Source organism: Phaenicophaeus curvirostris, chromosome 28, assembly GCF_032191515.1.
Source record: "Phaenicophaeus curvirostris isolate KB17595 chromosome 28, BPBGC_Pcur_1.0, whole genome shotgun sequence".
NCBI lineage: Eukaryota > Metazoa > Chordata > Aves > Cuculiformes > Cuculidae > Phaenicophaeus > Phaenicophaeus curvirostris.
In genome coordinates, this window is record NC_091419.1 from 972675 (window position 1) to 996567 (window position 23893).

General features: G+C 60.9%; 2 protein-coding genes across 9 annotated transcripts; one reads left to right on the forward strand and one right to left on the reverse strand.

Moving 5' to 3' along the window:
* Positions 1–2687: 2687 nt before the first annotated feature.
* On the forward strand, positions 2688–11722 carry LOC138731747 (mucosa-associated lymphoid tissue lymphoma translocation protein 1-like). Of its 8 annotated transcripts, none has more exons than XM_069877876.1 (17): positions 2688–2870; positions 3618–3780; positions 3993–4159; positions 4886–5016; positions 5108–5261; positions 5616–5794; positions 5886–5982; positions 6155–6202; positions 6307–6342; positions 6628–6831; positions 6973–7153; positions 7434–7508; positions 7970–8097; positions 8167–8313; positions 8546–8703; positions 8792–8926; positions 9024–11722. In XM_069877876.1, exons 2-17 carry the CDS (start codon positions 3644–3646, stop codon positions 9219–9221), a joined length of 2175 nt encoding a protein of 724 aa, XP_069733977.1. In that variant the 5' UTR covers positions 2688–2870; positions 3618–3643; the 3' UTR covers positions 9222–11722. The 8 variants fall into 8 exon arrangements, 7 of the variants coding, with proteins under 7 accessions (XP_069733977.1, XP_069733978.1, XP_069733981.1 ...); XM_069877877.1 differs by having other exon boundaries at positions 6976–7153; XM_069877880.1 differs by lacking the exon at positions 6628–6831 and having other exon boundaries at positions 9024–11721.
* A 1578-nt stretch (positions 11723–13300) lies between these two features.
* Positions 13301–20522, reverse strand: RAX2 (retina and anterior neural fold homeobox 2). The gene is made up of 4 exons (XM_069877883.1): positions 20297–20522; positions 18932–18958; positions 15804–16054; positions 13301–13795 (listed from the first exon to the last, which is right to left on the reverse strand). Exons 3-4 carry the CDS (start codon positions 16044–16046, stop codon positions 13352–13354), a joined length of 687 nt encoding a protein of 228 aa, XP_069733984.1. The 5' UTR covers positions 16047–16054; positions 18932–18958; positions 20297–20522; the 3' UTR covers positions 13301–13351.
* Between the last annotated feature and the right edge of the window lie 3371 nt (positions 20523–23893).

The following is a 23893-nucleotide window of genomic DNA, read 5'->3' on the forward strand; positions in this document are numbered from 1 at the left end:
TCAAAGTGCTGAGCTGAGGAAGTTGCAGACCTCCATGAGGTCTCCCCTCCCTCTGCTCTTCTCCAGGCCAACTGGACCAGGAGACTTGAGCCACTCCTCACATTCTTCCCCTCTAAACCCTTCCCCACCTCCGTGCCCTCCTCTGGACGCTCTCCAGTGGATTTAAACATTTTTATCGTGTGGTGCCCGAACCTGCCCCCTGCACTCAAGTTGGGGTTGCCCCAGTGTGGAGGGAGCAGGACAATCCCCTCCCTCGGCCGGCGGGCGATGCCGTGCTGGATGCAGCCCAGGGCACGGTTCCCTCTTGGCTGCCAGGGGGCACTGATAAGGGTTTGCATCAATCGAGAGAGGCCTCTTGGCGCTCTTGAGGTGAAGTGGGAACTGGGCCAGGTTGGGGTTGGAGACTGCTTTGAACGCCGTCCACGAGGTGGGCTGGGAGCCTGATGGAATTGTTGCTCTTTCCTCCCAGAGGTCTCAGACATGTCTAATGCTGGTGAGTGGCAGCACCCGGTCCTGGTTGTCCAGAGCCAACACACTGAGTGGATCTCTGCTTGTTTGCTCTCCTCTCCAGCGCTCCTGAGCATCCTGGGAGCTGTGGGTTCTGTTGCTGTGTGGGGCCTCTCCAAAGCAAAAAGCAGATCTGACATCTTGAGCCTTGAGAAAGAATCCAGAGAGCATCTGATGCCTTGTCAAGAGACACACAGGCTCGCTTCCCTCAAGGGAGAGTTTCTCACACCCCATGTGCTTGTGTGCATGAGGGAGAAATTCCTCTGCCCCACGGCTCTGGCCTCCAGAGCTTTCCCCTCTGGGAACAGCTTTTCCCAGCGGTTCTGCTGCTGGTCAGCCCCGGGGTTGGGGTTTCGGTCTGCCCTGGAGCAGCAGATCTCTCCCCTTCCCTTCCTCCCTCCCAGGTGGGTGTCAAGGCTCTTGCTGGGTGCAGCACCAGTTGCTCAGCCCAGTCCGAGAAGCTGCTGCCTTCTGTTGGTCGTGCTGTGCTGCTCTCTGTCCTTCCTCTGCAGCGGAGGACACTGAGTACCCTGAGATGGTCATCCCCTGCTGGAGGATGCAGCTGGGCAAGGGCCCACAGTGCTGAGCCGCAGAGCAGGGCTCTGGCGCTCGAGGCTGGGGTGTGAGTGCGCTGCCGTCCCCCAGGAGAAACTGCTCTGTTTGGGAGGGAGCGTGGGGCGCTTCCAGAGCTGCTCTGCTGGGAACCAAGAGGCCATTCGCAAGAGAGTGCCCGTTGGTATGTTTGTGTAGGTAAGAGTGGAGAGAGTTGTTGGGGAGGGGAAGAGGAGAATAAAGACCTGGAACTGCTTGGTTTTGGTGTTCTTGGAGTTGTGCACTGGCTGCAGATCTGGGCCCTGGAGACAGAAGAGCTTGGTAACCCTGTTAGAGACAGCCGGCTGGCCCGGCTGCTGGAGTGGCCTCATGAGGTGGAGCTAAAACTACTCCCTTGTCAACCATTGCCCCCCAGTCCACTGGATCCCTGCCCCAGCCTCAATCTCTCCTCCTGTCCCAGCTCTCTCTGCCAGAGCCCTGTGCTTTCCCCCTGGCCGAGACCTCTGGTGCTGCCTCTTCCCTCTTGAAACTGTTGGTCAGGACCTGGAGTGACAGGAAAAGCGGCAGCAGTTTTGTACTGGAAGAGAGGAGATTCAGACAAGAGATAAGTAGGCAACTGTTTACTGAGTGTTGTTAAACACTTCCCCAGGTTTCCCTGTGTGGTGATGGAAGCCCCACCACTGGAGGTGTTCAAGTCCAGATTGGATTGGGCTCTGAGCAGAATGACTTAGTTACAGATGTGCCTGCTCAATGCATGGGGGTCAGAAGAGATGACCTTGAAAGGTCCCTTCCCACCCAAATCTTTCTGTGATTATGTGGAAACAGAAGATCAGCACCCATTTGCCTGTGCCCTGCAATGGGTTCTGTTCCTGGCTCTCGCTGTGGGGAAATGGCTGGTGCGGGTGGTCAGTGACTGCAAGGGCCCCTCTGTGTGCCTGGGGGCTGCTGTTTCTGAGCAGCCTGAGCTCCCTGGGGTGGGAGGAGGCAGATGGGCTCTGGTGGGGTCACAAGGGCAGTGGGTGCTGTGAGGGAAACGCGGTGGCCCCTTGCTGTGCCACCCCTGAGCTGCACTCGCTTCCTCTTCTGGCAGCAGGGAGCATCGGCTGCCGGGGCACAGGGGCCCCAGCCTGGCCGGCTGTATGGTGGTGGCAGGGTCTTCCGCACAGCAAAGGGTCGTTGCTGCCCCTTGTCCACGTATCGTCGTCCTGCTCCAGCCTGGGAGAGACCAGCAGCTTCCCCTGGGCCTCAGTCCCACCCTTGCCTTGGGATCCCCTGACTGAGAGGTGCCCCCGCCCCCGAGGTTTATCTCTGTCCCGGATTTGCTGCCCTGCAGCTCCTTCCTGACCTTGAGATGGGCTACAAGGACAAAATAGCTGCCTGTAAGGTCCTCCTGCAGCGGGGAAGGGGTGACAGGACCACTACCAGGCCACCAGTGTGCCCAGATCTCCATGGCCTATGGCAGGGCCCAGGGTTGGATGCCAGGATGCTATGGGGTGGCCAGCTTGGCATCTGCAGCGCCCGCGCTGCACGGCACAGGAAACTGCGGAGGAAAGCAGAAGTGCCATGTCGTGACACGGGGGGGGCCTGGGGACGTGTTGGGTTGAACCCTCATTTCCTCTGCACGGGGCTCAGCGTGCTGACGGGGCTCAGGCTGGGCCGTATCCTGCGGTGAGTGACCTGTCCCCACATGTCCCTCCTGCAGCTTCTCCTCCCCTCGCCCCCCAGCACCTCCAGCCCCTCCAAGAGCAGCTGCAGCTGAGCAGAGGGGGCGCCTGAGTCCCTGTCCTCCATCTGCGAGCCACCCTGCTCAGGTGAGTGTCCCCAGCGGCTGCGTGTGGCTTGGTCCTGGGGTCCAGTGTCAGCCTGGGGTGGGTGGGAACCTGTTCCTGGGTGCTGCCTCTGTCCAGGGTGATTCCTGCCACGTGCCCCTCACTGGCAAAGCCTTTGCTGGTGTAAACGGAAGCTGAGGTGTGTCCCAGCCCCAGGACCCCCATGTCCCCTCCCCTAGCCCCTCCGTGGGCTCCTCGTGGTGGTGTGGCAAGGGCACATGCTGTCTCCAGAGCCACCACCCAGGTCCTGGTGACAGCAAGGGGGCTGGAGCCCCACAGGGGCTCTGCTGGAAGGAGAGCCTCTGTGATGGGCCCCATTCTCTATGCCCCCTGAAGAGATGAAGAAGATGACAGGGGACCACCCCTCTTTCCAGCTCCTTGGACCCCGACCCATGAAGGGCTCCATCCTGGGGCCAGGCTAAGATGTCCCTGGCTGCTCGCCTGAGGCCAGGGAATGATCAGGATCCACTGTGCCCCTGTCATGGCTCCTGTCCCCAATGTGTAGCGGGGGAGCGTAGGTCGTTCCTGGCTGGCTGCTGGCAGCCAGATTCAGCAGCCCTGCTCCCACCTCCCGGCACTGCCCTGGAGAGGCCAAAACTCAGGCTCCTGCTGGGAGGTGACCCAGTGCCGGCGAGGTGCAGTCCCTCCTGAGCACCCAGTGGTGTCCAGCTGGCACAGGCATCTGTCACCCCGTTACCCACTGATGGCTCATCCCCTCTGTGTCCTCAGGCAGGCGGTGGCAGGGCTGGGAAGGAATGGGGGACTGGAGCATGCCCATAGGCTCGCTGGGTGAGGAGGTGGTGTCCCGGCTCTGTGAGCTCCTGGATAACGCTGGCCGGGGCTGGCGCAAGCTGGCTGAGGTGGCAGGGGCAGAGAAATGCTTCAAATGCAGGTAAGGATGAGGGATCATCTCCAGGGGTTTGTCCCCAGGCCAGTGACAAAAAGCATGCGGGCACAGCCCTGCCATGGGTCATGTGGGTTCTGCAGCCACCCCACTGTGGCCACAGCCTGGGCTGGGAGCACTGCTAAGTGCCCCAGCAAGGGTCCTGGTCCTCCCCGGGCAGGAGGTGGGCTGTGGCACTGAGCACTGTGGGCACCTTGCAGTGCGGAGGAGCTGGAGATGTGCTCGGTGAAGGTGCTGGAGCCCCATGGCAGCCCCACTCAGTGCCTTCTGCAGCTCCTGGCTGAGCGCAACTGCACCCTAAAGTACCTGCTGGGCTGCCTGGAGAGGATGGGGCACCCACAGGCCTGCCAGGTCCTCAACAGCGCAGGTAGGTGTGGGCAGAGGGGTCCCGTGGGGCCTGGAGAGCAGCACGGGGGCTCAGCAGAGGGAAAGCAGAGGGAGATGAGGACCAGCACTTTCTGATGGTGGTCTTGCTCTGGGTAGTGGGGCCACGGGCTGGGCTGGGTGGGTTGGGCTGGGCTGGATGCAGTAGGGTGAGATAGGATGGGAAGTGGTGTGATGGGATGGCAGGGCAGGCAATGGGATATGGTGTGATTTAACAGGATTGGAGAGGTTGTGTTGGGACAAGAAGGGCTGGGGTGGGGTGTGGTCAGACAAGGTATGATGGAACAAGGTGGCATGTAGTGGAGCGAAGCGGGGTGGGGTAGGATGGCACAGGCAGAGACGGGGTAGAGTGGGTGGGATGGCACTGAATGGGACAAGGTAGGAGGAAATGGTTGGGACAGGACAGAGGGATGGGGTAGGACAGGGTGTTGTGGGATGGGATGGGATGGGATGGGATGGGATGGGATGGGATGGGATGGGATGGGATGAGATGGGATGGGATGAGATGGGATGGGATGGGATGGGATGAGATGGGATGGGATGGGATGGGATGGGATGGGATGGGATGGGATGGGATGGGACGGGATGGGAGAGGTTGCTGTGGGCAGGGGTCGGACAGTGTGTGATGAGATAGGACAGGCTGAGACTGGATGTGATGGTGCAGGACAGGGGTCTCAGCCAGCCAAGTCTGGTCTCTCCTCTCCCACAGTCCAGGCCATGATCCGCATCACGGTGCAGCCGGAGTTGCAGGTGGTGAGGGAGGGGACACGGGTGTCCCTGACCTGCTGGGCGACCGGCCCACCGGGGCTTGTGTACCAGTGGTTCTGCGGGAAGCAGGAGGTGAGGTCCTGCTGTGCCCCCAGATACCATCCAAGTTGAGGGCACCTGGAGTGGTGCGCCCTCGATTCCTTGGCCTCCTTCTGTCTCATAGGTGCCTGGAGCCACAGCCCCAGAGCTGGTGATTGACACGGCTCCCCCACCAAGCCAGTCTGCGTGGTACATCTGCCGGGTGAACTGCGGGGCCGCCTTCGCCTTCTCCAGGTGGGCCCACGTCCAGGTGGAGAAGAGCAGCAGCCCCAGCTCAGGTGGGCCCCGAGTCCTGTGTCCCCAGGCTGTAACTGTGGGGCAGCGCTTGCGCTGTTGGGACCGGGCTGGCATCGTGGGGCACTGCTCACACCACTGGGACTGGGCTGGCACTATGGGGCACCACTCGCCCTGTTGGGACCAGGATGGCTCCCGCAAAGCATCGCTTGCCGTGTTGTGCCCTGGCTCAGCCACAAGGGTCTCTGGACTTGCTGGTGTGATGATACCCACAGAGGAGCCAAATGCCTCATGTCTGCTGGCTTATGCCACCCGTGGGTGCCAGGGTCTGTAAGTGAGGGACCTGGGGGCAGTCTGCTGTGTCCAGGTGCTGGATTTGATGTCTCATCCCTCCCCAGCCAGTGGTTACTGCCCGAGCATGGCGGGGCTGCAGATCCTGCAGCAGCCACAGCCCTGCCGCCTGGCTGAGGGGGACACACTGGTGCTGGAGTGCAGAGCCATCGGCAACCCCCCGCCCCAGTACCAGTGGTTCAGGAACCACTGCCCCGTGGAGGGTGCTCAGGCACCCCAGCTTCAGGTATGGTGGGACCCCCTGGTGTGGCACAGCGTGGCGTGGCATGGTGTGGCATGGCACAGTGCCCCAGCTGCCCGCTCCGTACCACCGGCAGGTGAATGTGGTGACCACAGCCGAGCGGGGCAGCTACTCCTGCCGTGTGTTCAACCTCTACCATGAGGTGTGGAGCCAGGAGGTGGACGTTGAGATCGGTGAGGGCTCCAGACAGACCTCTGTGGTCCCCCACCCAGCATGGGATGTCCTGGCTTTGCTCTGAGCCCCTCTAAAGCCCTCCTATGGCTGCCTTGTGGTTTTGGGGGGCTCCAGCCTGAGCTGGGAGGTGCTGCTGTGCTTGGGGCTCCCTAACTCCCTCCTTTGCTGCAGGCCCACGGCTCTTCACCTCTGGAGGCTTCTGGCAGGAGGGAGACAGAGGTAGGTGGGGGCAGAGCTGGCAGGTCCCCACTGCTCCTGGGGGGAGCTCACAGGTCCCCACATCGTCACTGTGGGGCCATGTCACCAAATTCCTCTCTCTCCAGGGTCCCTGGAGGATGGTAGTCCTGGCCAGCTGTACGGTAAGAGCCTGCTAAGGATTGGCTGGTGGCCCTGTGGGGCTGTGACCATCCCCAATGTTCCCAGTGTCCTGTGTCTCCCCACAAGGCTCCACTCAGCCAGGGGTGCTTGGTGTGCAGCATGCCAAGGAGAGCAGAGCAGCAAGGCAGGGATGCCGCGGGGCACCCCAGTTACCCAGGGACAGTGACACAGGCCACAACTGGGTGTCAACTCTTTGGGCTGAAGGCAGCAGGGGCAGCAGGGTTGTCCTGTTCACACCCCAGTGCCTCCCTCTTCTGTCCCAGCAGCCACCGACAAAGTGGCGCTGCTGATGGGCAACATGCACTACCAGCATCACAAGCAGCTGAAGGCGCCCATGGTGGACGTGCACGCCCTCAGCGCCCTCCTCCGCCAGCTCGACTTCAAGGTGGTCTCGCTGCTGGACCTATGCAAGGCCGAGATGGAGATGGCTGTCGATGAGTTCCTCCTCCTCCTCGACAAGGGAGTCTACGGTGCGGTGGCACCCACTGGGGTGGCTCCAGCCAGCATGAAGACGGATGCTTTGTGCTGGCAGGGCTTTGGAGTGCAGCCAGGCAAGAAGTGGGTACCAGCAGGTCAGGCGGGTGTCACCCACCCACTCTCCCCTCTTCCAGCAGGTTTGCTCTACTACGCCGGGCATGGTTATGAAAATTTTGGCAACAGCTTCATGGTGCCCATTGATGCCCCCAGCTCCTACACCTCTGCCCACTGCCTGTGTGTGCAGCGGGTGCTGCGGAGCATGCAGGAGCGCCGCACTGGCCTCAACATCTTCCTGCTCGACATGTGCCGCAAGAGGTGACCCAGCCCCAGCCACCAACTCAGGGACAAGCTTCCACATTGGGAGATCCTGGAATGGGGGTGCCTGTTGGTGTTGGCTGCTGGGGGAGCAGGTCATCCCTGGCATCCCATCCAAACCCACTGGCGTTGTCTGGGTGTCCAAAAGCATCATTGCCCCAGCTGAGCCAGCAAATGCCACGATGTGTGGGCAGAAGGGCATGGGGCAGCCCCTGGGGTCTGGTGTTTGGTTTGGGGGGGCATCAGTTCCTGGCTCTACCCAGCAGCATTTCTTTCACAGGAACCTCAATGATGACGTCATCCCACAGGTTGGGGCGCTGCAAGTCACAGCCAACATCGTCTTTGGCTACGCCACGTGAGTCCCCTCCCAGCCAGCCCCTGGCACAAACAGTGGGGCTGAGTTGCCCTCCCTGGGGTTCAGCCCTCACCATAGCTCAGCCCCACTTGCAGCCATGTCTTTCCTCTGCGTACCAGCAGCGTCTCTCCCTCTGACCGATGCTGGAGGTGGTGGGTGAGCGACAGCCCCCAGGCTGTGACAGGGCAGGGAGATGTCCATGGCCCTGCTCAGCTTTGGGCAGCATGCGAAGGGATTAAGCTCCAAGGCTCCTCTGGTGCACAGGGGTTCGGGCTGATAATGCTCTAAGCATCCAGGATCCAGCCCTGGCTCCTGCCTCTCCCTGGCACTGTGGCAGGATGAGCTGATGGGAGTGGGCAGAGCCATGGGTGCCCGGTTCTGGCTTCCCCACAGCTGTTGCCCAGGTGGGCACCGGATCACAGGAGCCCGTGACTGAGCTGAATGCTGCCTCACTCCTGCAGGTGCGCGGATGCTGAAGCCTACGAGCTGAGCCAGGGCGAGCTCTCCAATGGCATCTTCGTCACCTTCCTAATGCGCTGGCTGCTGGAGAATGAAAAGATCACAGTACTGCTGGACAAGGTGGCTGAGGGTGAGTGGGGAGTGGTGTGGCACAGCGACCCTGCCAGTGGCCCCTGCTGACCCCCTGTGCCACCCACAGACATGGGCAAGCTGGAGATCACACGGGGAAGACAGGCACTGGAGCTCCGCAGCAACCTATCAGAGAGACGGGCTCTGACAGATCCCATCTGCCCCCTGGGTCTGGATGAGTCCTCCGCCAGGAACCTGCAGTGGGCCAAGGCTCACGGTGAGGGTCCAAACCCCCTGGCTGGAGCTGGCACCTGGGAGGACTGTGATGAGTCACAGGGAGAGGTAGTGGGCAGCACCTGCTTCTCCCACCCTGGGGGAGGGAAACCACCAGCACAGAGCCACCAGCCTGGTGGCAGGAGCATCATGTGGGTGTCCCTGCTTACCTGCGAGTGCAGCACTGGCCCTGAGCCCCTGCAGGTCCCAGCCTCATGCTTGCTGTCCCCCTGCAGTTCTGCCGGAGAGCCGGCACCTCCATTTTGACTGTGGTGCAACCGTCCAGCTGGGCTTTGCTGCTGAGTTCTCCAACATCATGATCATCTACACTCGTGTGGTGGCCATCCCCGAGGACATCATCACATGCGACGCCAGGGTCACTGACATACCTGAGGTCGGAGTGGGCTGCAGAAGCCCATGCTGAGGTGATGCCAGGGAACAGGGTGGGGAGACCCGTGATGACTGGATGTCATCTGTGGCAGGAGCTGGATGTGGACCTCAAGTACACCAACAAGGAGAGCCCGGAGGAGGTGGGCAGCCCACTGGCACCTACATGGAGCCTCAGCTGCCCCTCCTGCTGCCTCTATAGCCGGCTCTGTGGCTTGCAGAAGCTGAAGGTAAGAACGGTGCATGGGCAAGGGGCTGGTACTGGGAGCAGATCATGGCCCCGGCCATGGCCCAGGACAGGTGCCCACGCTGCCTGTGTCCCCACAGCAGGAGCTGGCCTTCACCATCTGCCTGCAGTACCGCTACCACGGCATGGATGACTTTGTGGAGGAGAGGCAGACGGTGAGCGTGGGCAAGCCACTCATCGCGAAGCTCAACCTGCAGCTGGCAGCCGCCCCCTCACTGCCAGACAGCTCCCTCTCCACCTCTTCCCCCGGGAGCTGGGACACAGCGGGGAGCTCCTGATCCCCTGTGTCCCTGGCTCCTGTACTCCGTAGAGAGATGGAGCGACTCCCCCTTGTCACTGAGGATCCTGGGACCACATCTGTCCTGCTGGGGCTGGAGGGGCTGGAGGTGGCATGGGCAGAGGTGCGTGCGAGGGTGGTGACTCCTACCCTGGCTGGTGCTGGGGGTGCAGGACTCGCTGTGTAGCACAACAGGGACCCCTGGAGCTGGGGACTGCAGAGAATGCTGCCCTGTGCTTGTGGCACGGCCACCACTGGTACTGGCAGCCCCATGACCCCTGGCGTGACACTGTCAGCCTCACACCCCTGGGACTGCCAGACCCATAAATGGGTCAGAGTCAACCTCACATCCCCTGGCACAGCACTGCCAGCCCCACATTCCAGGGCACTGCCAGACCCATAAAAAAGGCAGGGCCAACCCCATGTCCCAAGGGCCATGGCAGCCCCCTGGCATGGCAGTGCCACCCCGCTTTCAGTGGCAACGCCACCCCACATCCCATGGCAGTGCCAGCCCCACATCCCGTGGCAGTGCCAGCCCCACATCCCATGGCAGTGCCAGCCCCACATCCCGTGGCAGTGCCAGCCCCACATCCCATGTCCCAGTTCACCGCCCGGCAGTGCGGGGGCAGAGTGCCCAGAGCCCACGGCTCAGCTGGCACGAGGCGTTGCACTGGGGCAGGGCTGGGCTCATTCAGACCTAGGAGAAATAGAGAGAAATAAGCAGATTAGAGGGCAAATCCCACGAGAGGGGATTAGAGGGGTGGGAGCAGGAGGGCTCCTGCTCTGCTACAAGGGGCTAGGAGAATAACCCATGCTCCCAGTAGAACCCAGTCCAACCCCAGGTGTAGGGCTGTGCTGGCCCTGTCCAGGAGGGGAGGGATTTCAGGACAGGACTGGGATCTGCAGGGGGAGGGAGGGAAATTACTTTTTGCTTGCATTTTTCCCAAGCATAGCCCCACATGCAGTGGCTGTGAGTGACATGGGGTGTGCTCCACTGCATCTCAAGTGGGGCAAGCAGAAATAAAAAAGGGAAGGGCAGGTGGCTCGGTGCTCCTACAGTTTTCTGGGGTTTCAATGGCATTTCTTTGGGCCCAAAATCTTGCCTGTTTATGCCCAATGTGCAGCACAGCCCCAGTGCTGCACCAGTACAAGTGGGACCAGCAGGGCGAGGGAGGGGATCCTGCCCCTCTGCTCCGCTCTGGGGAGAGCCCACCTGGAGCCCCGCATCCAGCTCTGGAGCCCTCAGCTCAGGAGTGACATGGAGCTGTTGGAGCAAGTCCAGAGGAGGGCACAAAGTTGATGCAAGGGCTGGAACACCTTTACTCTGGAGAAAGGCTGAGAGAGTTGGGGTTGTTCAGCTGAAGAAGAAAAGGCTGGAGCCTTAGAAGGAGACCTTAGAGCAGCTTCCAGTACTGAAGGGGGCTCCAGGAAAGCTGGGGAGGGGCTCTTGATCAGGGAGTGCAGGGATAGGATGAAGGGAACCTGTTTTAAGCTGAAAGAGGGGAGATTGAGATGAGATCTTAGGGAGAAATGTTTTGCTTTGAGGGTGGGGAGGCCCTGGCCCAGGTTGCCCAGAGCAGTGGTGGCTGCCCCATCCCTGGAGGGGTTCAAGGCCAGGTTGGATGGGGCTTGGAGCCCCTGATCCAGTGGGAGGTGTCCCTGCCCATGGCAGGGTGTTGGAACTGGATGGGCTTTGAGGCCCCTTCCAACCTAAGCTATTCCATGATTCTATGAGGTGCTCATAGGAGGGAAGGGGCAACCAGCCTCTCCTGTCGGAGCACTCTAACATCCCCCAGCTCCATGCCCTGGGGCAGTGCCAACACATGCAAATTAGCTCATTTAAATAATTAGCATAACCCCCCAACCCGGGGAAACCAGGAAGATGCATCCTTATCCTGGGGCCTCTCCGTGCCCTTGCTTTTTGGGTGGCGGTTGCAACATCGTGGGGGGAGCATCCTTGCCCCAATTAGTGTCTGATCAAACAGGTCGGGGGGGTGCCAAGCCCCTCGCTCTCCACGCCAGCCGGCCTTTGTTGGTACTCGGGAGGCCAAGGGGTGTCCCAGGCTGGCGCCAGCCTCAGCAATTATGTCATGTGAAAAGCGCAGCCCCCATTGAGTGCGTCCCATCCCCCGGATCAAACCCCATTACTTCCGCGGCCCTTGCTTCATTATCTCCCCGCCAGAGCACGCCTCTGCCGGGGCCGCTTCACCCCATTAGCCGGGCTGGGGAGCTGGGGGAGCATCGATTATGCATTTAATGGGTTGTTAAAGGTTTAATTGTCACTAACGAAGCAGACGAGCAACAGCAGCCAGGGGACAAGAAACAAGGAGAAGGGTCTCACTGGGGTCAATGCCTCTCCTGGCCTGGTGGCATCCTGGCTGGTCCTGTCTGACCCCAGGGCTGTGTGGACATTGGAGTCCAGCCCTGGGTGTGTTGGATTGGGGTGAGATCCTCGAGGCTGGGGGCTGTGGCCGGGGTGCTGGTGCTGAGTTGGGTCTGAGCTGGGATGTGGGAACATGGCCAGGGATGGGGCTGCCCCAACAAAGCCCTTGGTCTGGTGCAGAAAGATTTTCTGGGGAAGCTTCTTGTTTTTGTAGGGAGAAGATTGGTGCTCGCCTTGCTTTCCTGGTGACCCAGGGCACCCTAGGGATCCAGGACAATCCAGGGAACACGAGCACCTCAAGAACCTAGGGCTTAGTCACTAGGGCACTTGTTCAGGGCTTATTCTCCATCTCTCATTGGCCTGGCCATGCCACCTGGCAGTGCCATGAACTCAAAGCCACCGTGCGCTCAGCCATCTCTGCTGGGGCTGTGCTGGCCTTGTCACCGCTGTGAGGCTGCCAGTGCCACTGGCTGTGTCCCCATCACTGGTGGGTGGGCAGGCAGGGCCCCCTGGGGCTGTGGAGCCATGCTGTGAACCTCAGGGATGTGGCACTGCCACCACCAAGCCAAGCTGCTGTGGTTTCACCGAAAACTGCTCCTGGTCAGCAAGGAGTAACCCCACCGTGGGTACCCCAGGGCTCCTAGTCAGTCCCCTCCCCTCACCAACCCCGTTCAAGGGGGTGCGGGGGTCCTGCTGCTGCCCACCCTCCCACTGGCACAATTCTGGCAGCTTTGTGTCTCCAACATGCAGCCAGGTGGGCACCACTGGGAGCAACTGGGGCAGGCGGGTGCAGCCGCCAAGGGGTGGCTGAGCACATGCCCCTGACGAGACACTGAGGATGTGGTGTGGCACAAACACACAGACGGGGCTGCATCAGGTCACCCATACCCGGATCTGGTCACTCATGACTGGATCCCATAAACCATGCTTGGATCCAGCCACTCATGCCTGGATCCAGCCATTCATGCCTAGAATCAGTCATTCATGCCTAGAACTGGTCATTCATGCCTGGATCCAGTCACCTGTGTCTGGATCTGGTCACCAGTGCCTGGATCCAGCCCCGGCCCCATATGCAACAGCCCGAGGGAGTGGGGTGGGAGGGTCCCGCATCCCCCCAGAAAGCTCCTTCCCGCCAGAGGCTCGGCATTCCCAGCACACTAATGAGTGGTACAGCTAACGAGCAGCATGGTGGGAAGGGCCCTGACAATGCCTGACTCCAGCACACAGCAGCCATTCATCTTATCTCTTTACTCACGATACAACCGTCTTCTCAGCATTGACGCATCTACCGGCACAACTGGCGTTGAGCCCCAATGCGGCTAAAACATCCCCCCACATACTCCCTAGGAAACTAGAGCTTTTCTGTCCAGTTTTGTTTAAATCTGCAGCATTAAAAAAAATAATAATAATGGGAAGGAATGTGGGGAAAGGTGGTGTCCAACTGGAGTGGTGGGTGGCCCAGTGGCACGGCTGGGTGCCTGAGCCTTGGCCAGATCCTTGGTCTCGGCAAGGCAGAAGGGTGCAGGTGCCTGCTGGGGTTCTCGCCCACCACAGGGTCCCACCAGTGCCCTGGGTCCCCTGTCACCGACGGTGCCAGCCTGGTAAGGGAGGATGCAGCCCGGCATCCCTGTCCTACACTGGCTTTGGTCCTGCCAAGCATCCCACCATCACCCCTGATTCCCGTCCCGGGGCTGAGCGGGTGCTGGGAGCAGGAGCCATGAGCTGGCATGGCCGGAGGGGAGCGTTCATCAAATGGGCTGCCAGGTCTTGTCAATGGTCTGAATGTGCTCCTTGGCTTTCATGCGGAGTGAGGCGATGCTGGAGCTCCTCTGGTCCACCTCCTCCAGAGGGTACTTGTCCACAAAGGTGGTGCCGCACTGGTAGGGTGCGGGGGCCATGGGCTGCATGCCCTGCGCCATTGGTGGGGGGGTGTTGAGGAAGGAGTGCCCGCCATAGGGAGGCTGCAGGGCCTGGGGGGCTCCCATGAAGCCGGGGATGCTGTGGACCGTGGTGGCACCAGAGATTGGGGATGTCAACCATGGGTCGAGCGGGAGGGAGTTGCTCATGGGCCCCACGTTGGTGGCCATGGGGGGCCGGTTGAAGGAGAGCACAGGGGTGTCGTGGAGCTTCATGGAGCTGGCCTCCATCTTCTCCTGCCGCCTCCATTTGGCTCTTCGGTTCTGGAACCAGACCTGCAAGGTGAGAGCCAGGGTGAGCCCTGCTCTGGCCAGATGGTCCCTCACAGCACGTGAGGTGTCCCATGCAGTGTGCCCCATGGTGTTTTATCCCATGTGGGGTGCCCCGTACAAGGGTGCCCCACACAGGATGCTCCAGATGAGGGCCCCAGTTGGATATCTCATGCCATGCCATGCTATCCCATCCCATCCCATCCCATCCCATCCCATCCCATCCCATCCCATCCCATCCCATCCCATCCCATCCCATCCCATCAGGCTCCAACAACTCCCAGCACCCCGTGTGCCTCTGCCAAACCCTTCATGTAAACCCCAGAGTCTGAGGGCACCTCCAAGGTGTGGAATGCAAGAGGCACCCCTGCCTTCACTACTCCATGGGAATTTGCACTCCAGCCCTGCAAACACCTAGGCAGTCCTCAGTATAATGTTATCTGGCCTTCAAAAGCCCCTTGGTTAAAGCTTTTTGAAGCCAAGCTACCATGGTTCCACCAAAATTCCTTCAGGAATGAGAGGAACTGGTGAGCCAAGGCCAGAAGTGACTTCTCACCTCGTGGGAGCTGCTCATCAGAGTACTGGTCTCCGCATCCCCAGAACCCAGGCTGCCAGCCGCGCTGTGTGGAGGGCAGTAATTGTGGGCAGCTGGGCTGAGGAGGGGAACTCTCCTATGAGCTGGTCACAGCTGTTATTGGACACTGGGCCATACTGGAACAAACTTTGTGTCCAGAGGAAGCAAACAGAGCTGGGAAAGGGTCTGGAGCACAGGGGTTCTGAGGAGCAACTGAGGGACCTCAGACTGTTCAGTCTGTTGAAGAGAAAGCTGAAGAGAGACCACATTGCTCTCTGCAGCTCCCTGAAAGGAGGTTGTGGTGACGTGGGTGCTGGTCTCTTCTCCCAAGTGGCAAGTGATAGGACGAAAGGGAATGGCCTCACGTTGTGGCAGGGGAGGTTTAGAGTGGATATTGGGAAAAATTTCTTCACTAACAGAGTGTTGAAGCAGTGGCAGAGGCTGCCCAGGGCAGTGGTGGTGTCTCAATCCCCAGAGTGGTTCAAACATTGCGTGGCCATGGCACTTCAGGACATGGTTTTAGCAGGCATGGTGGGGTTGGGCTGGTGGTTGAGCTGGAGGAGCTCAGAGGTCTTTTCCAGCTTCAAATATTCTATGATTCTGTGGTTCAGTGGTAGAGCTGGCGGCGTTAGGTTAATGATTGAACTTGATGATCTTAAGGGTCTTTTCCAACCTAAGTGATTCTATGGAGCTGGTTGTTGCTCAGGTGTCCCTATGGTCTGGACTCCCTCGAAAAAGGCTGCACTGGCTTGGACTGGGGCTGAGGCCTGGGAAACAGGGTTCATTTCTAAGGGGATTAGTGCCTTGCTTTGCAGCAGGTTGGTTGTTTCTCCAAGTCCATGACCCTTTCCTTCGCCCTTGTCTCACCCTGTCAACCCCAGAGGTGGTGCAAAGCAGACTGGCAGGACCTCTGGTTCTTCCCCAGGCTGCGCTGCCTCCACAGAGCCTTTTCCTGAAGCCCTGGGAGCAAAACCTCCCCAGCCCCACCACTCCCCAGAACTGCCCCACTCTGACTAGATTAAAACCCCCAAACCCATGAGGATCTTGTGCTTTCCCAGCCCTGAAGACCTGGAAGTCGTCATGAGTGGCTGGGGTTTGGCTGCTTTCCCACAGGATCTGCTGGAGGGATGTGAGCAGCTGTCACCAGCTGGAGAAAAAGTTCTCTAGAAACCATCTGCCTGCCCAAACAGGGCCTGTGGCACAACTGGGACCTTGGAGGGGAACGATGTTTGGCCATTAAATCCCCTCCCTGGTTTTGGCAGGAGCAGGTGGCTCTGTGGGGATGTCAATTCTGTCTCAAGTGATGGGGAAACTGAGGCAGAGAGCAAGGCGGCATCAATGGAGTTGGGAGCCAAGCATAGCTCTCCACACCAGGATGGCCCCTCTGCCACCAGCCAGGGGACAGGTCTGGGCTGTCAGGCCGCTGGGCGTCCTCCCTACCTGCACGCGGACCTCTGGCAGGTTGACCTTCATGGCCAGCTCCTCGCGGCTGTAGACATCGGGGTAGTGGGACTTCTCGAAGGCGCGCTCCAGCTCATGCAGCTGGTAGGTGGTGAAGGTGGTGCGGTTCCTCCGGTGCTTCTTCTTGGGCTGTTCCTCCTCAGCGGCAGCTGGTGAGGTGCCCTCACCGTCCCCCGGCTTCCGCAGATCCCCCAGGTCCCCCTCACACTTATTCAGGAACATGGTGACACCTGTGAGGGGACCGCAGGGGTTAGGTGGGGTTCAGGGACACCAGACGCCCCTGCTGGGGCGGATGGACAAGTGGACAGACGGATGGGAGGTTGGGAAGGTCCTGAAACAGGTTACGCAGAAGTGTAATCCGTTCTTCTGCCACAGCGTTATCGCAGGGGCTCTGTGTCCAAGGGACTGGGCTCACAGGGATGGGCGCGCTGGGCACCCCATGCTTGGCTCCATGGTTGGATGCAACCAGGCCAATGCACCCACCTGAGGCTAGAGTCAAATTGCACCTAAAGAGGAAGATTTTATGAAAGTGCCGCCACCTCTGAGAGCCAACCTGACCTCCCTGGTTGGCTCCCTCACTCCAGCTCAGCTCCCCTCCTCCAGCCCCTCTTCCCCATGGGCTACGAAACCACAAGGACCCTTAGCCACTGGAGGACCTTGTGTCAGTCCCCAGCATGGCCAAAGGAGCCAGCAGCGTCCCCAGCTGTTAATGTTCATTCTTTGTGCTTATAAGCATTTTCAACCCTTGCAACGTTTCATCTTTAAGCTTTTTATCTGTATCTGAAATCTTTCCGCAGTATCTGCTGGGGATTAAGGGTCCCATTCCACCGTGAGGATGCAGGAAAACATGGAAACGGGGCAGAAAGCGGTAATTCTGGGGTGCTGTTGGCGAGGGGAAGGGTCTGCATTACCCACAGCTGCCCGGAACAATTGGGCTGATGCCCCAGCGGGTGTGGGGTGAAAGGGAGCATCAGTTGATGCTGGGAGGGCAGAAATGGGGGTCCCAATCGGGCAGCATGCAGAGAGGGGGTGTTGAGTGTTGCATGTCGAGTGTCTGTGCAGGCTGCATGGCTCTGCGTGCAGTGGACGCTGCAGGTGTGAGCAGTGTGTCTGCAGCAGGCGGGTGCCTGTGCAGGCATGGGGTGTGCACAGCATGCGACCCTTCTGCCTGGGCAGGAGTGGGTGTTGGGGTGCGCTGCGGATGCAGGGAGGGTTTGTGTGCATGGGCTGAGCACGGGGTGGAACTTGGGAAGTATGTGTGTGTGTGCAGCACGTCTGTGCATAGTGTGGCTGGGGGTGTGTGCATTGTGGCTGCGTGCAGCATACGTGTGCACAGTGTGGCTGTGCACGCGCAGTGTGTGTGTCTGCAGTGTTGGGTGTGTGCAGTGTGGCTGTGCGTGTGTGCAGTGTGCCTGTATGCAGTGTGGGGGTGCACGTGTGCAACGTGCATGTGTGCAGTGTGGGTGTCTCTGCACGGCACGCAGGGTGCATGGCTGTGGGTGCCTGTGCAGTGGGGGTGTGAGTAGAGAGTCTGTGTGTGTGCATGGGGTGTGTGCAGCGCAAGTCTCAGCCACCTAGGCAGGAGCAGGGTGTTGGGGCGCACTGTGGTTGCACGCAGTTGGGTGTGGAGGGTGTGCTGAGCACAGGGTGGAACATGTGAAACGTCCTTGTGTGCTTTGTGCGTGTCCATGTGTGTAGTGTGTGTTCGTGCAACATGTGTGCATGCAGTGTACCCGTGCAGTGGGGTGTGTGCATGTGTGAGCAATGTGTGTGCATGTGCTCAGTGTGGGTGTGTGCAGCGTGTGCGTGTGTGCAGCGTGTGCTCAGTGTGGGTGTGTGCAGCGTGTGCTCAGTGTGCGTGTGTGCAGCGTGTGCTCAGTGTGGGTGTGTGCAGCGTGTGTGTGTGTGCAGCGTGTGCTCAGTGTGTGTGTGTGCAGCGTGTGCGTGCGTGCAGCATGTGCTCAGTGTGGGGCCGTGTGTGCAGTCTGGATGTGACTGCACAAAGCGTGTGTGTGCGTGCATGTGTGCATGTGCACAGTCTTTGTGTGTGTGCATGTGGAGGGTGTGTGTGTGTGTGCGTGTGTGCATGTGCAGGGCAGTTTGTGCCGCATGCCCACGATGTGCAGTGCAGGCGCAGTGTCTGTGTGCCGTGCATGCAGCGTGCACATCGCAGTGTCTGCACCTGCAGCCCGCAGGGCGCGGTGGATGCGCTCAGTACGTGCTGTGCGTGCACAGTGTGTGCAGCTCAGTGTGTGTGCAAGGAATGCAGTGCATGCTGGGCCTGCACAACATGTAGGCACGGTGTGAATCTGCGGGGAGGCAGCGCATGCAGCATTTGTGCAGCGCCTGTGCAGGGCGTACAGTGGAGGCATGTGCAGACTGCAGCAACACAGTGCAGTGTGCACAGTACGTGCAGGTGTGCAGGGCGTGCAGTGTCTATTTGTGCAGCATGTGCAGCGCACGCAGCCTGCACAGGGTGCCCAGTGCATGTTGATGCTGTGCCTGCTGGCCCTGCAGAGGGCTCAGAGCGTGTGCTCTGGGAGTGCAGCATGTGTGGTGCCCTGGATGCAGCATGTGTAGCACGGGCAGTGCCTACCTGGGGCTGTGCATGCAGTGTGCGCAGTGCACAGGGATCACGGTGTGCGTTGCAGGTGCAGCACGCACAGTGCATGCCCAGGGGCCGTGCAGGCAGTGGGTGCAGTGTAGTGGGTGTTGCAGGTGCAGCATGTGCAGTGCATGTACAGGGGCTGTGTGCCATGCATGTGCAGTGTGTGTGTGGCATCAGGGTGTGTGGCTTTGGGAGCTGCCAGCCGCCCCAGCTGTCCCCCAGCCCCTCTTGGGATGTCCCTTAGCCCCAGTGGTTCTGGCCAGCCCCGAGTCCAGCCCGGTGGCCACAGGGGAGTTGCAGTCTTGGGGTGACCCAGGGAGAGCCGTGAGCTGGGGCTGGGGTGCTGGGTGCTGCACCCTGGGGTGCCATGAGGCGGGGGTGAGTGGGTGCTGGGGAGAGCAGGGGCCTCATTGTCACCGTGTGAGCATCACGGTGTGTATTGGGGCTGGGGACACGGGGAGGGGACGGGGTCCCCTGCCACCATCCCGCTCTCACTCACCCGCTTCTCATTTGCGCAGCTCCACACCTGCAAGGAGAGGGGAGAGGAGGTGAGCACCCAGAGCCCCCAGAGTCCCCACCTGGGCCACGGGTGCCCTGGGGAGCCAGCACCCCATAAGGGACCCCCAGCTGCCCTGCCCAGCCATGTCCCAAGGATCCACAGAGCAATGGGGGGGAGCAGGAGCAATAGGGATAGGTGAGACAGGGCACCAGCGGGGACACGATGGGGCAAACTGGAGGAGAAAAGAGGTGAGGCAGTGCAGGGGAACAAGGATGAGGTGTGGTGACAGGGGGCAGCTGTGTTGTCCCCCAACTCTGACCCCATCTGAAAGCAGAGGAAGCCAAATCCCCATCCAGGAAACAGAGCAAATCAGTGCGGGATCAGGAATGAAGTGAAGAACCAAAATAACCTGATGGGAGAAGAACCAGTGCAGACGGGAGCGACCCGACTGCACTGAATCCTGCGGGATGGGGGCTGCGAGGGCTGGGCCTCTTCACCCCACACCCCTCTCCGCCTCAGCCTGCCCAGGGTCACGGACGTCCCTGGATGGGAAGGGGGGACCCCAGTGGGATTGGGCTGAGACATCCAGCCACCTCATGGTCCTCCGTCCTCCACGGACTCCCCAGGAGCCCAGAGCCTTCACCTTCGGGAATCCTGCCTGAAACCGGGCAGTGCTGAGCGGTTGTCACATCGAGGGATCCCTGCTCCCAGTGTCCATTTTCCTGCGGCCACTGTCAGCCCAGCAGCACTTTTGGGATTTTAACTCTTGAGCTTTAGAACTGCGCAGGTAACAACAAGGACCTAAAGGCTTGGGAGAGTTTTTCACCCCGTCTATTCAACACCCTGACCTGTAGTGTTTCTGTGGGGGCTGCCAGCCCATGTTGAGGCGTCACAGGTTATTAAAGACCCGAAAATGCAACAGAATCAGCATTGAGACCTGGTTGAAGTGGATAAAAATATCACTTCTTCAATGCTGGAAAGCAGCAAAGCATCAGCAAGGAGAAGTGGCCACAGGGGACACGGGAGGGAGAGCCAAGGGTCAGCCCCGGCTTCTGTTGGGTCCCATTATTTTGCTTTCAAAAGCCCATCTGGGTGCCAGGATGTGGTCCCCACGCTTGGGCCAGCTGGGATGGGCTTTTGGCAGCCACCAGCATGGGCAGTGGGGAGCGTGAGAGGCTTCTGCCCTCCAGCCCCGGCTGGACATCGCTGCGAGTGATGCTGCCGGGTGCCTGGCAGCCACGTCTGAGCCCCCGGGGAAGGGTGCCAGCCCCAACCTCAGCCCTGGGCACACCCTGCGGACAACCGCTCCCTCTCTCAGCGTCTTCCCCCAGCGCATCCTCCCGAATCCGAATAAAACGGCGTTACCTGCTGGACCCAACTCGGCTTTTCCAGGAGTATTTAACTTTGTCGGTCCCTCCCGGGAACCAAACAAGCGGCTCAACCTCACCAATCTCGCAGCTTTGGCAGCCAAAGTTGCCTCTAGTCTTCTTATTTGTCACAGAACCGCTGCTCTAAGGCTCGGGAGAATCTTTATTTAGTGTTGCAGATGTCACCAAGGCCCCGCAGATTGGAAATGAGTCCAAAGGATTAAGACGAGGTTATTAATTGGAGGCCTTCCCCTTTAAGAATGATTGACAGTTACTTTCTGGACAAGTAATTGCTCTAAATGTCCCCCCAGCGCGGGTCCGGGGGGGCGGCGGACAAAGCCCCGAACTGCCTTCCCCACTCAGATTGTCTCCCCACAAAGGCGTCCTGCTGGAGTTTGCCTTGTAATCCCCTCATTACGGGCGAGGAAAAAGAATTAGAACCAGGGGGAGCGGAGAAGAAAGGCTGGGCAATGGGGGCAGGGGGAGGATTGCCTTCGGCTTCGGAGGCTCTGCCCGGGGATGGGGTCCGGGGTGGACACCCCAAGCCGCAATGCGATGGGGATGCTGCGGGGGTGGGTGTCATTGCCCCCAGAAAGGGATGTCGAGACCTGGGGTGGCCCTGGTGGCAGTGTGTGTGGCCCTGCAGGCACCCGGTGATGCTGCTCACAGAGCCCTGCCCGTGTGGGGAGCAGGGATGGGGACAGAGAGTGATGTCTGGGTCAGTGTGACAGCCAGCGACGGGCACGGGGTGTGGGGACAGGGACCGGGTGCGGGGTCTGGGGTCTGCGTTTGGGGCCGAGCTATGAAGACCGAATGTAGAGACCGGGCATAGGGACCAAGCACCGTGACCAGCCATGGGGATCGGGGCAGGGAGCAGGCAGGGGACCAAGTGTGGGCAGCAGCCACAGGGCTGAGCACTGTCCGTGGGACCGTATGTAGGGACACGCCTTGGACCTGGAACTGACCTTGGGGACCCGGCATGGGGACATCCAGTGGGGCCCAGCTGTGGGGCCGTGGGGCCGTGGGGCTGTGGGGCTGTGGGGCTGTGGGGCCGTGGGGCGGTGGGGCCGTGGGGCTGTGGGGCCGTGGGGTCATGGGGCTGTGGGGCTGTGGGGCCGTGGGGCCGTGGGGTCATGGGGCTGTGGGGTCTTGGGGCTGTGGGGCTGTGGGGCCGTGGGGCTGTGGGGTCGTGGGTCTGTGGGGTCTTGGGGCTGTGGGGCTGTGGGGCTGTGGGGCTGTGGGGTCGTGGGGCTGTGGGGTCGTGGGGTCGTGGGGCTGTGGGGTCGTGGGGCTGTGGGGCTGTGGGGCCGTGGGGCCGTGGGACTGTGGGGCGGTGGGGCCGTGGGGTCATGGGGCTGTGGGGCCATGGGGCTGTGGGGCTGTGGGGCTGTGGGGCCGTGGGGTCGTGGGGCTGTGGGGCTGTGGGGTTGTGGGGCTGTGGGGCTGTGGGGCCGTGGGGTCGTGGGGCTGTGGGGTCTTGGGGCTGTGGGGTTGTGGAGCTGTGGGGCTGTGGGGCCGTGGGGCTGTGGGGCCGTGGAGCTGTGGGGCTGTGGGGTCTTGGGGCTGTGGGGTCCTGGGGCTGTGGGGCCGTGGGGCTGTGGGGCCGTGGGGCTGTGGGGCCGTGGGGCTGTGGGGCTGTGGGGCAGGGGCAGCCAGGCTAGGAGGCAGAAACACTGTCCCTCTCCTCCCTCCTGCTGCCGCCCAGGGGACCCCTGCTTGGGGAGCAAAGGGAACATCACACTGGGCTCCTGGGGTGCTCTGGGGGTTCTTGGTGCCTGCCTGCCCCCCTATCCCGTCCCATGGGGCGGGTTTGCCCTTTTCTTTGCTCACTTTTACTTTGCCCCCAAAGCCCCTTCCTGCCACCTGCAAACGCTGCTGCCCCGGCCGCCGTCTCAGCTTCCTCCCACTCCCTTCCTCTCCTCGCCACAGTTCCCCTTTTGGGTGGCAAATGTCACTGGGGGGTGGGTGGGGGAAATTGTCCCCCCATCCCTGACATGCCTGGTGGCTGCTGGCCTCATGAGGGTCTGTGCCCTCCCCGCTGGAGCTGCTGCCACCCAGACCCTGCAGCCGCCTCTGTGCCCCGGCTCGAGCCCTGGTGCTGGCTCCATGTCCTTCCCTGGGGACATTGAGTGGCCTCACCTGCCCCGTCCAATGCTGCTCTGGTGACAGCAGGATGCTTGCATGTCACCACCCTGGGGATAGTGTGCCACCATCCCCCGGACAGGCTGTCCCCACGCAGGGATGTGGTGACATGGCACAGGGACAGGCTGTCCCCACGCAGGGATGTGGTGACATGGCACAGGGACAGGCTGTCCCCACAGAGGGATGGGGTGACATGGCCCCAGGCTGACACCCCCACCCTATGTGGTGCTGCCAGAGCCCCACCTGCAGCGGGAGGCGGAGAGGTGATGCCTTTTGAGGCAGTTTGGGGATATCTCCGGGTGCAGGGCCAACATGTGGCACTGGGGACGCTTGTGTCCACGCTGGATGTGGGCCACCACGGCGGGTGTAGGAGCTGGGTCCCCAGCTTGGGTGCCTGTGGCTGCTCCCCCAAGGTGTCCCCAGCTCCGGGGTGCAGGGATGTGGTGGCACCCGCGGTCCCTGGTTTGAGGGCTGGTTGGGGCTGCAGGGGCTGCCCAGCTGCCTGACTTCGTGTTGCTGCCCGTACGGCGTGTGCAGCGCTGGCCCCACTGACCGCCTTAAGGTGTTGGCTCGCCCGGGGGGGAGGCCAGCAGGCTGATTTGCCAAATGATTATAATTGCCTTTTAGGAGCAGATAGCAAATTGATTTGCTTCCTCGTCCAAGGCCCGTAATCGCTTCATCACTTTAAAATATTAATGCTATACTTCTTTGCTAGTTTCCCAATTACCCTAATTGAAGGCAAATTGGTTAAGAAGGTGCAATGCAGAGTATCAGGGGGTTTAGTTCACTCAAATGACAGTTTTAAACCTCCCTAATCCTATTAGCGGGCAAAGCTGCTAACGCTTAGAGACGCTGCGTCAGCTTACCGGGGCGGTGGGGCCGGAGGCGGGGGTCGGGGTGGGGGGCGGCCGGGGGCCACCGGCCTCACGTGACCAGCTCGGCTGGGGATTTATCACTTTTTTAGTTCATTAAGAGGCCTTGGGCAGGCGGGGAGGTGGCAGGGGTGACCCAAAAGGGTGCTGAGCGGGAGGCAGGTGGCAGCATGGGGAGGGCAGGGGGGGCAGGACGATTAGCCAAGGAGACCTGGCAGAGGGTCCTGACCTGAATCCCAGCCGGTGCTGGGAGCCCCTGTGCATCCCCACTGGAAGCACTGGGAGCCCCTGCGCTTCCCCACTGGAAGCACTGGGAGCTGGGCTGCCCAGGGGGCGGGAGAGGGGCCCCGCACAAAGCAGGGACGGAGGAGCCCGCTGTGATGGGAGCATTGGAGACCCCAGTGCCCGGCAGCTGGCACTCAGTGTCAAGCCCCAGCTGTGGAGGCACTGGGGAAGTGGGGTGGGAACGGGGCAGTGCCAGGTGCCGTGTCTGCTGCCATCCCCATTAGGGAGCTGGGGGGAACCCGTGTCCCCATCTCACACAAGATGGGTGGGGTTTAGTGCCCGAGTGGGAGACTCTG

Coding starts and splice junctions, on each gene's coding strand:
- LOC138731747 (XM_069877875.1), top strand. CDS start 3,644: ATGGGGGACTGGAGCATGCCCATAGGCTCGCTGGGTGAGGAGGTGGTG. Junction 3,781..3,992: donor GAGAAATGCTTCAAATGCAG/GTAAGGATGAGG, acceptor GGCACCTTGCAG/TGCGGAGGAGCTGGAGATGT. Junction 6,343..6,627: donor TAGTCCTGGCCAGCTGTACG/GTAAGAGCCTGC, acceptor CTGTCCCAGCAG/CCACCGACAAAGTGGCGCTG.
- RAX2 (XM_069877883.1), bottom strand. CDS start 16,046: ATGTTCCTGAATAAGTGTGAGGGGGACCTGGGGGATCTGCGGAAGCCG. Junction 13,796..15,803: donor TGCCAGAGGTCCGCGTGCAG/GTAGGGAGGACG, acceptor CTCACCTTGCAG/GTCTGGTTCCAGAACCGAAG.